Below are 12,172 nucleotides of genomic sequence, written 5' to 3'. Positions count from 1 at the left end.
TTGTTTACTGAAAGCATGGAGACTAATAAGTCAGTTTTCTGAAGTTTCTGTGAAACTTTTGCTAAGGATCTTTATGTATGTTATGGTACACAGAATTTTTAATTGCTCAGAAACTTGAAGTGACAAAACACACAGGCACTAAATTACAATTAACTATGGAACCTTAGAGTTTGCTGAGGTTCTCTGCCTTCAAGGTTCATGTGCAGTTGGCTTGAACCCCATGTGGAGTGGGAACCTCTAGCACCTCATTCTCTCTGCCCCATTTCTCAGTCAACTATGGTCACAAGCTCCCACTTTTGTTGAATTTGTTTTGTACATGGATTATCTCAACATTCAGCACATTTGCTCCCTCTTCTGTATGTCCTCATCTCTAATATGGAATTCAACACTATTCCAGGTCACACACACACACTTCACCTAAGGCCTTTATATCTATACTAGAGGCCCCATGCATGAATTCGTGCACCAGTGGGGTCCCTCAGCCTGGACTGCAGGATAAGGCCAAAACTGGCTCTCCAACATCCCTCAAGGGGTCCTGGATTGCGAGAGGGCACAGGCCAGGCCAAGGGACCCCACTGATCAGTTGGACCCCAGCAGCAAGCCCACCTCCCGGTTAGAGCGCCTGCCCCCTGGTGGTCAGTGCATGTCATAGCAAGTGGTTGAGCGGCTTTAGCATATCATTAGCATATTACGCTTTGATTGGTTGAACGGATGATAGCATATTAGCATATTAGGCTTTTATTATATTGGATTGAACTTTTCAGAAAATTGGAAACACAGGAAAACTTAAGATGAGGCAAAACAAACAATTGGAAATAAAATATTTGACATCGCGGAGCTTACAATATTTTTTGGCCAACATCTCTTTCTTTTGCCTCCGAGCCCATAACTTGATCAGCTTTGTGCCAGTAAATGTTTCACAACTCACTCTAAAAAAAGCTCTGATTTGTAGCATTTAAAATTTCCACGGTGTAAGTACTGTTACTATAGCTGATGTAAGCCTACCAGTTGGGCATTACTGAATGTGAATTTGGGACAAGATATGCAGTCAGCTTTTATAATTGGGAGTGAGTGGGCTCCACATACTACTGGCTTAATCCTCCTCCTTCTTTGGAAATGCCCTCTATCCTTCTTCCCAAATTTTTCCTGTTTTCTGAGTGAAAATTAGAATTCTATTTAAACTGTTCTCTCCATCCAGACCCTGCCCTTGGGCCTATGTTTTCAGACCCAAATAGTTCATCACATTCTGTTTTTAAATAGAGGAAATACCTTACCTAAGAGGAATTCTGGTGCTTATTAATATAATCTATTTTAATTTGGGAATAAATAATTCGTTATTAGCCATGGTAATTTCTGAATCACCATTACTGAGTTACTGAACTCTTAAAGAGTTCTCCTGCTTTTGAATTTCAGTAACACTTTAAAAAAACCTGGCATACAAGTTTTCTCTCTCTTTTTAAAAAACAGTGTTCTCTTCAAGATTGCCAAATTTTTGAATGCTAGGGCCTGTATTTATTCACCTTTTAGTCCTGTATAATGTCTTGAGTAATAAATTCATATACTTGATATTCAGTAATTAATTATTTAATTGAATTTAAAATCTATAGACATTTATCAAATGCCTACTGGCCAAACTCTCCTTAGTGTTTAGTGGAAACTCGCCTAGAAGGTACTTGGTAAATATTTATTGCTTCACCTGGGGAACAACCTTTATTGAGTACCTCTTATATAAAAGCACCATATCAGTAACTCTAATCAAAGAAATTTAACCCCATGGCCCTTGCTTATAGGGACATAAAAACAAGGCGGAGAGACAGGACATAACACACAAAACAGTAACGTGTGCACCTTCCACTGACCATTTCCCGAGTGTGATGAGCACTGTTCTCCAGGAGCTTGAAAGAGGGGAAGATGGTTTTGAATCTCTATCTTTCACAAAGTAGATAAGATTTAGGCTTGAAAAGAGTAGATCTAACTGAGCAGGAGAGAGGAAGAAGGGAAGATTCTTGGCAGACAGTAGTGTGAAAAGTTGAGGTGAGAAAGTATTTGACTTGCTTAGGCGCAAGGGTGGTTCAGTTAGACTGGAGTGGAGGTTCTGAGTAGGGAGGTTGGAGAAGAGAATAACATGAGGGTACCAGAGGTCCATGACATGGAGCAAACCGGGGGCCCAGGCTGGAGTTCAACTGGGACATACTGTGGAGGCTGAGCAGTAGGAGGAATGAGGAGATGGGGCTAACCATTTTATCCTGGTCTGTGGTAAGAGGCAGGCATGGAAGGGTTGCAGTGACCATTACTAACATGTCAGAAGGAGATGCAGAGAGGCACTGAAAGAACAAAGTTTTTGGTTAAATGATTATTTTTTATTGGATTGTTAACTTGACAGGACACTGGACTACTCGTTTTGTACTAGAGTCGCTTCAAAACCAGTGAAGAACTGTGAACTCCATTCTGGAGCCTCAGGGTGGGAGGGGGAATTCATTATAGAATTGTGGTCAGGAGAAGGACGTGATCATATGTATCTGGGAACAGTGTGAGGAGCAGGGTGAGACGGAAGTGGGTCTTATTGGCATAGTAGGACTGAAAAACCCGACCAGGGTTTTAACAGAAGCAATGAAAAAGGGCAACTTGCATCATACAGAGGAAAGGAATGACCGCCTGTGTGTGCAGAGTTTGCCTGGTCTTTCTGAGTAAATGTGTCAGTGAGTGGGAAGGGTCTCAGGAAATTGTCTTCAGATTCCTGAGACTGTGCTAGCTGCTTTTTGACACATCAAACAGCAGTAGATCATGCTGTTAAGTTTCTGTAATACACCACCGTCTTTCAGGGAAAGCTCTGAGATCTCCTTATGATCAGCTAGTCTGGCTCCACTTTAGAACTGCCAGCATCTTGACAGATTTTTTACTCTCAACACACTCAACATTCATGGGTTGGGTATTGTTAGATCTGTATTTGTGTGAGTGAAGGGCTTATTTGTGGGTAGTCTTTTCCCCATCTGGCTGTGTTCACAGTATTAGTCATTTCTGCAAATACATGTCCACTGTTATCACCATTGCGTGTTTGAGTGGTCAGACTGGTAGTCCATGTACAGCAGTCTGACCAGAGAAGAGTACCTTCACACAGATATGAGGAAATGTTCCCTCCAAGGGGCAACGAGAAAAATATGCATCTATAAGTCAGAGAGGGGTGACTCCTGAATGCCTACTGTGATGTTCTTTGACACTGGAGATTAGAGCCCAAGGTGTCTTGGGCAAGACCCAAAGTATGCAACCCAATAGCTGAGAAATTTTCTCCATTAAAAATGCCCTCCTGCCCAGTCAGAATGGCTCAGTGGTTCAGCATTGATCTGTGAATCAGGAGGTCATGGTTTGATTCTCAGTCAGGGCACATGCCTGGGTTGTGGGCTCAGTCCCTAGTGTGGGGCGAGCAGGAGGCAGCCGATCAATGATTCTCTCTCATCATTGATGTTTCTATCTCTCTCTCCTTCTTCCTTCCTCCCTGAAATCAACAAAAATCTATTAAAAATTTTTAAAGAAAATATCCTCCTGACCTTTTAGATTATATGTTCATGTTATTGTCACATCTAATTTCCCCTAACTTACCTTCTTTTTATTATTTTAAAATCTATTCGCTCTTCAGATTCCTGAGACTGTGTTAGCTGTTTTCAAAACATGTCAGGTTAGGGCCTGCCCTGTTCAAATTCTTCTATAGCTTCTTATCAGCCAGAAAAAATGTCCCAAGTCCCCACTTTGGTGCACAGGCCACCGTTCACACCTATCTCCCAATCCTTTGCCCCTCTCTCCCTAAGCTCCTGCCACACAGGCTATTCCTTGAGCACACCAGGACCCCTGTTACCTTTGTGCTTGAGGTCCCCTCAGCACATTTTCATGTGTCTCTCTCCTTCACATAATCCCCAAACCTTTCTCAAAGACCTTTTCCTCAGAGAAGTTCTTCCTGACCCAGGCATTGAAAATAGCATTTTTGTCAGTACCCTCAATGCCTTCTCATGCTCTGTTATCGTTATGTATCACTTACATTTAGCTAAATATACATCCTGATGGGATGTAAACTCCAAGAGGGCTTGATGCATAAGAGGTGCTCAATAAACATGTTAAATGAATGAACAAATTTGATCATAACTTTTTTCTTCTTATAGTTCCCTGATGGAAAGGTCTGCTAGATTATATTCAAAATAAACCATGTACAATGTATAGTTACCAACCAATTACTGTTGTTAAGTTTATGTCTTTAAAATCGACAGTGCCCATTAATTATGGGTAAGAAAATGAGGGTTGTCTCTATGTTGTGGAGTTCATTCACCTCTGGGCTTCTTTGATTCTCCTCAGGGTGTGAGAGAATATCAGGAGTGTTTTTGTTTTATTTTTCTTTTAAACCACACTTCACCATGGAAACATAAAGATAAATCCAATTCTTTTTTAACTCTTCCATGCCTATAATATTTTTATGTGTTTGCCTCTAATGAAGCAGGAGCCACATTTGAAAAACATCCATTGTTTTGAATAGACCCCTGCTGTTGTTTATTAGCTTCTTGGTCTATCACCTGTGTAAACTGCCTTCCACACAAACACGTGCAAATCCATCACCCATGTTTTCTAAACATGAATTTATTAACACATTACCAACATTGACACATTACGAACATTAAGTACAAATTTTGGATCTCAATTGATAATTTTTTTCTAAAAATTTTTATTTTTTAAGTAAAACAAATTGTTTAATTTCAAATCTCATTTTTTCTTTCCTTTAAAGATTGAAGTCCTTACAGAATTAAGTTTCTTTTCCGAAGCCTTTCATGAGATATTCCAGATTTTTTGTGGAAAGCACATGCCTTCCTTCATACCTACCAGTTCTAGAGCTTGTGGGAAAGTGAAGGTAAGCCTATTGATTTGATTCAAAGACATTTCTTTACCTTTTGAAGGCTACTTTCCTGAAATCCAGGGAATGCTTCCACAAAAGTATGTTTATAAGTCTCTGGCACTACAGACCTCTCTGCTAAGCCTGGCTATCACTGTTGTTGGGCTTTTACCAGCTTTCATCTGTCTGGAATGGAAGGGTGTCATGGGGGAGGGAATGTGGTCTTGGAGTACATTTGTACAATAAAATTCTCTATTATAGTTATTATGGTCTCAGTAGCACATCTTATCAGCCACCACCTCTTAGATTTTTGGGAATCTTACCTAATAATAGACAAACATGGTAATTGACCATACCTTTGCTACGCCTCCTATTGGCTAATCAGCACGATATGCAAATTAACTGCCAACAAAGATGGCAGTTAATTTGCATACTAGGTTCCAAGCTCTGGAGTGAAGTCTGACAACCTAGGACCAGAGCAGCGAGGCCTCACACCCTGGTGCCAGGCGGACCAGCGATGCCTCACGGCCCCGGCGCCAGCCAGAGCAGCGAGGCATCACGGCCCAGGGTTGGCAGAGCAACGAGGCCTCATGGCCCTGGGATAGGCGGAGCAGCGAAGCCTCACAACCCCGGCACCAGGAGGGGCAGCGAAGCCACAGAGCCCCTGGATCGGCAGAGCAGTGAGGCCTCACGGCCCTGGGATGGGTGGAGCAGCGAGGCCACAGGGCCCCGGGATCAGTGGAGCAGTGAGGCCACACGGCCCTGGCGCCAGGCGAGCAGTGAGGCCACACGGCCCTGGCGCCAGGCAGAGCAGTGAGGCCTCACGGCCCCGGGGCCTACCGAACAGCGAAGCCTGAGGGCTCCGGGGTGGCTCTGGCCGGAGCCCAGTCAGAGTGAAGGCCTGGGTCCCCGGTGCGGAAGGAAAACCGTTGCCAGCAGCCAAGGGAAGGGAAGGCCTATTGCACGAATCTCTTCATGCAACAGGCCTCTAGTACTCTTATAATTTCTGATTAATGTTCTTGGAACAGTTTCTGCTCATTTTTTTGTGTGGATGTTTTTGACTTATGTACTTTATACCAAAATGTTAAACATGTTTTTCAAATTTCTTCTGATTTCTGTGAGGAGAGGACAGTCCTCAATTATGTCTGCTCCTTTTTGACTTTGGGAAATTGTTTTACCTGGCTTGCTTAATTTGTATTTGTAAATCAGATAATTGAGGCATCCTTAAAAATGTATACTAGTGTTTATTTTAAATTAGAGTGAACTATTGCTTTCCTCTGCTTTAGTTTTCATGGTGATCTGGGAATCACTGGGTGATCTTGTTTTGGGAGATGCTTGGACTCTCGTGGGCCAGCAATAAAGGAGATAGAAGGAGGTCACAAGTCAGTTTCCTGGGGGAGACAGCATGTGGGAGGAGTGAGACTGATAGATACATGCTGGTGGGATTCAAATTTGGAAGACCTAAAAGAAGCTGTAAGTCTTGAAAATTACTTGTTTAAGCTCACATTATATTTATATATAATACATTCATTACTTTGGCTTATTCCCCTAAAATGCATTTGATTATTTCTCAGTCTGACTGCTACAGCATTATAATTTACTGTAATATGGTAAGTATGAAGTTATCTACAGAAAATCCTAAGAGGGACATTCAGTAGGCAATAGGATACGTGTGTGTCTGTGTGTGCGTGTGTGTGTGTGTGTGTACATTTATTGATCTATTTATCTTTTGAGGAATCAGTTGGGTTTTGTTCATTTTCTGTAGCATGAATCAATTATTTTCTTACCTCACAAAATTAGAGTGTTTTCTTGCTTGCTTCTCAGTCAACAGCCTTCCCCTATTGTAAATAGTTTATTTTTATTATTAAAATCATATTTTAATTTAGTTAAATATTTATTGAGAGTTTACTGAATACAGGCACTATTCCAGGCATGAGGATAGAACAGTAAAAAGACAAATAGAGAGTTAGAGCCTTCCTGGAGGCATACTACTTTTGAACAGTCCAGTGAGGAAGACAATGAACATATTAAGCGCATACATATATGTCAGGTGGAGATGAGCTGTGAGGACAGGCAAACTGAGTTGGGAGGACAGAGTGTCCAGAGCAGCAGGTGGCTGTTTTATTGAGGGTGATTTGGGAAGTCTCTTAATAAGAGAGTTTTGAGGGTGAAAGATTTGAGAGACTAGCTTTCCAAGAAGGAGGAGCTAAGGCCCTGAGGAGGATTCCTGCAAGATGTGGTTGAGGAAAACCAAGCAGACAGGTGAGGCTGGAATAGAGAGGAAGAGGAAAGAGGAGGGTGACACAAGAGCTAGGTCTTATGGGACCTCACAGGGCTTGGTCAGGGCTGGAGTTTACTATGAATGAACCTTGCAGAGCTTGGAATGGAGGAATGACTAGATAGAAATTGAATGTCAAATGACCACTTTGCTTGCTGTTTGGGGACTAGACTGCGGATAAGCATGAGTATAAATAGGGGAACCAGTTAGAAGGCCTTTGCAAATAATCTGAGTGATACATGACAATGGTTGGGGTAACAGTGGTGGAAGGAGTGAAAAGTGGTCCAATTTTGGGGTTTGCCATGGTAGAGCTCACAGCATTTGTGGATGATGGTTTAGATGTGAGATACAAGAGAAGGGATCAAGCATTATTGCAGAGTGTTCAACGTAAGAAACTGGTAGGAAGAAGTTTTTATGAACTGAGATGGGGAATACTGCTATGGCAGGAGTAGATCAGTAAGTATGAGATCCCAACTCGACATACAGGAGCGGATCTATTGTTGGTAGGTGCAGAGCATATATGATCTGAAATTCAGGGGAGAGGTTGGGGGTTCAGGTAAATTTGGGAATATTAACATTGGTATATTTATAATAATGGGAATGGATAGAATCAGCTGGGGACAGAGGCAGATGAAAAAAGTAAGAGTTAGACAAATGACCCTTGGGGTCATCCACATTTAGAATCCGGGAGTAAGAGAAGGAGAAAGAAGCCAGTTGGGTGGAATGAGAAATGAGAAAATTTTCAATGGTCACTGTTTTCACCAAAATAAATAAACAATCTGAAGCTAATTTTGACAGGTAAATTTCATTTTTATCAACTAGTTATCATAAGGCAAAAGTGTGGGTACATTGTCTCCCAGTGTATTGGGATTTCAAATTTTGTATTCTCAAAGTTAGTTCACAGTTTTGCAGGTTGAATTGGGAATTTAAAAAGTGTAATTAAAAGAGGAAATGTGTTCAGGATTTATAATTAAAATAGGTGTCAATGTTATTATTTAAAGAAAGAATTAATGAATTAGATTTCAGTTATAAAAGTACAGTAGGTCATCAAGAGGTTTTTGGAAATTGCAACTTTAAGTGCAAAGATGTATCATGAAACCAATTTTGTCATAAGAAAATTGATATAAGGAAGATCAATTTTCCTATGTCATATTTCTGGTCACAAAAACCAACATCACCAAACTTCTAAATAAAGACCCAAAACACTTCTAATATTGGCCATTGAAATAATTGTGACCTATGCATGCATGTAAGAAAGATTCATAAAAAGAAGTAAAGTAATGGTTTTCCAACCTGCTTACTCCAGCTCAGGGTCATGGGTAGCCGGAGCCTATCCTGGCAGCTCAGGTGCCAGATGGGAATCCACCCTGGACAGGATGTCCTTCCACCACAGGGTGCACTCACTCAGACTGGGACAATTTAGACATGCTAAGTAACCCAATATGCACATCTTTGGGATGTGGGAGGAACCCAGAGACCCCAGAAAAAACCACACAGACATGGGGAGAACGTGCAAACTCCACATAGACAATGACCCCCACTAGGGATCAATTTTTCCCCTCATCAATGTTAACGAAATGGCATTGAATGAAATGAATTTATTTGAGTACCTGCTGTGTCTGAAAAAGTCTTACAGATTATTATTGGATTTTTCACAGGCTTTTAAAAATTATATCTTTTAACATTCTACTCATTGATATTCTGCTCTCATCACCAAATCTAAAGTCCCATCAGCTCTCTTGAAATTATATCACCAAGGATCTCCCCCTGGATTCACTCACTTTTCATTGTATTATAGGAGATAAAGAATATCTTCAAAAAAGCAAAAAATTTTTAAATACTACCAATACTTTCTTTCAATAAGAGCTATATATGATATCTTGGTTTATGGGTCCCACAAAAGCAGATTCTGAGACAAAGATTTTGGGGGCAAATACTGTAGTATGTTTGGGAGGTGGCTCCAGAAAGAATGGTGAGCGAGTGGGAAAGCCTGAGAGGGAAGTGAGGAAAACCATTCCATGGAGCATTAAGGAGGGCCCGGCTGTGGGCAATTGAGACTCTCTGAGAGACCAGTTCCCTATACTTCTGGAATGTTCTTGTGGCCACAGATTGCCCTCCAGCAGAGAGGCACAGATAAAAGTAGGATACCTTCCATAGGTGGCGGCCTGTCCACAAAAGCTGCTGGTGACTTCCAGGTGACCAAGGGGATATGAGCAGGACATCAGTATTGACATCTACAAATGCATCCAACACAATGACACCACAATTTCCTGTGGCAAATAAATTGAATATTTCCTAATGCTAGAGCCAAACATATTAATAGGTAATTCACTAAGAAGGAAAAGAACTATAAAAAGAGTCATTCTGAAGAGTTAACACCATTTAACACCATTCCACCTCAAACTGGCCAAGATATTTTTAAGGGCTAATACTCAGTGCTGTTAAAAGTGCAGTAATCCTGGCATTTTCATAAAACACTAGAGGCCCAGTACATTAAATTTGTGCACTGGTAAGTTTTCTCAATGTCTTCTTATCTTATGAGCCTGTGATTCTGCTTCTGAGTATCTACTCAAAGGTGATCATTGGAAATACAAAAATAGTCATTAATGTTATTTAAATAGAGCTGTATGGTGAGGTAAGGGTGGGAAGTGGTCCCATTAGATGTCTAACAATAGGAAAGAGGTTATCCTGCTACATTCATAGGATAGAACATTGCCTAGCTATTAGACTGAAGCTTATAAATAAGTTAATGGTGTGGGAAAGTAATTATGATATAATGTTTAGTGAAAAGGAATACAGATCCATTTATAAAAATTTAAAATATATCCAAAAGAAAAGACACCAAAATATTAACATTGACAACCTAAAAAAGTTTATCTGTGATTTATTATTTTCTTCTTTCTACTATTTTTGTCTTTGACTAGAGCATGTAATACTATTAACAGTTTTATCTAAAAGAACATTCAATATTCTTGTTTCTAATGTTAATGCTTTGTATGTTGACAGACATTTCAATTATTTGACTCGGGAAAACCTCTTACTAGTAAAGAAAATATACAGGTAAGGATAACAATAGTTTATATAAACATTGGATATATACTGTGGATAAGTTTTGATTCATTTCAGTCTATTTGAGAAAATACTCTATGTAATATGCTCTTCTATTTCTCAAAATCCTGGGTCCAGACCTAATATTGGACCCAAACTGAGCTGGTTTTCAGATTGGGCAAATATCACTTATTGCTTCTAAATCTTTTCACTTACACATGCATTCAGTTTGTTCATCTAGCCATGTCAAGTATATAACTTTGATATTTGTCTGGATTACCTACACAATAATGGTTGACTTTGATGTAAGAAAAGGATTTCGTATATTTTGCAATAGCCCACTTGTTCAATCTCGCTTTTACTCATATCCTTCTCCCCAGTTTGAGACTGCCTCTCAGCCAATGGTTTGGAAAGTTTTCTTCTTTTATTAAAATTTTCTTTATTGAGAAATAATTAACATATCACATTGTCTAAGGTGCACGATGTGTTATTTTAATCATATCACAATATGATTACCACCATAGAGGTAGCAACTCCTCTAATTTCCACCATATTCTTTACAAAGAGAGGGTTAAACTGTCCATTTCAATATGTTTGTTCTTGTCAATTGAATGATTGGGATGTAAGCTTTGATGACCTCATAGCATTTAAACAACTTGAAATAATTATTTTTAAAGATTTTAGGACTATTGGTAGTCTGTCCACTGGAAAGTGTTAGAGCACAGAAGTGGTAGTGCAATCATTATTCAAAGGTGTTATGGACAGGTAAGGGGCTCTTACATCCAGGTGACAGTTCATGCATTTAAACGGATATATATACATAGCTTTGTTTTTTTTAAATGCTAGGAAACAGTATTCTGTTTTATTAAGTAAGGTATTTATTTTTATTAAATAATTTTGAGAGACACTTCAAACTTGCTTTATTTTTGTTCTCCCTAATTTTGATAGGAATATATCAAATGTAATATAATAATCAAATAAATATAATCTTATTACTTTTTTATTATTGTTTATTTTATTCCACAAGCTTTACATATAATTATGCTTCAGATGATTCATTGTTTTGGCCTTAAAATTTATTTTAACTAGTAAGCAAGTTGCATAAAATGAAAGCGCTGATATTAGAAGATACACATATATATTCACATTTCATTTTAGTGTTCCAAGATCTTGGATGTTTAAGAATATTTCTTTCTAGTCATAAATGCCAACGCATCCTAAAAACACTACTTTAAAAAGTGATTTGAGGTCTAAAGGGAATGTCTGCCTGATCATTTTTTTAAACAAAAGACTGACAGGATAATGAAAAACTGATTTCTATTAGCTAATTAATTAAAACAGAACTGTTGGTCCGCTTAAGACTCTTCAGATTACTCTTTACATGGGTTACATTTTTGTAGAGTGAGAGAAAGAAGTGTTAAATAGCATTTCTAATTAATCTTCTTTTGATTCTCAAGTGTTTGTGTGTAATCGTCAAGACTCATTAAATCACTGTTGTGGAGAGAAAAGAGAAAACTCCTCTCCCCACTCTCACCTTCAAACAACCCGTTCTTTTCCTAGGTCTGGGATATCAGCCGTTTTCCTAGTACAACAGTTTGTTGCCAGCTCATTTTCAGTGCTGCTCCAAGGCTGGCTCTTCTGTATGTGCTCATTCCCACCCTTCAGAAGCGGTTAAGAAAGAATGGACAATAGCAACAGTCCTCCCCACTGACAACATGGCCTCCCACTCATCCAAACAATGTTCACATAAAATAAATACGTTCTCTCTTTTCTAGGATAGATAGCCCCAGCATCAGCATTTTATATTAATACAACAAATATTTAATAAGAGCCTATTGTACACAAGGCACTACTCTGGTGCTGTCCAGTAAACACATCAATCAACAATACGGACACACTCCAAGCCCTCAGGAAATGTATATTTTAGTGGGCAAGACTAGTAATAAACATATAAGTAAACATTTGTGAACAGACTT

The 12,172-nt window shown here is 39.4% G+C and overlaps 1 protein-coding gene across 1 annotated transcript in view; it reads left to right on the top strand.

Annotated features, from left to right (window-relative positions):
- Positions 1-12,172, top strand: part of CFAP54 (cilia and flagella associated protein 54) — a 241,930-nt gene that overhangs the window by 144,572 nt on the left and 85,186 nt on the right. The window contains exons 46-47 of the mRNA XM_023749820.1: positions 4,766-4,888; positions 10,155-10,208. Coding sequence (XP_023605588.1) covers positions 4,766-4,888; positions 10,155-10,208 — 177 coding nt within the window. The remainder of the gene's footprint in view (positions 1-4,765; positions 4,889-10,154; positions 10,209-12,172) is intronic.

This window comes from Myotis lucifugus, unplaced genomic scaffold (assembly GCF_000147115.1).
Source record: "Myotis lucifugus unplaced genomic scaffold, Myoluc2.0 scaffold_10, whole genome shotgun sequence".
NCBI classification, from domain to species: domain Eukaryota; kingdom Metazoa; phylum Chordata; class Mammalia; order Chiroptera; family Vespertilionidae; genus Myotis; species Myotis lucifugus.
The sequence above is the reverse complement of the archived record's forward strand: the minus strand, read 5'-3'. Positions and strand labels throughout refer to the sequence as shown.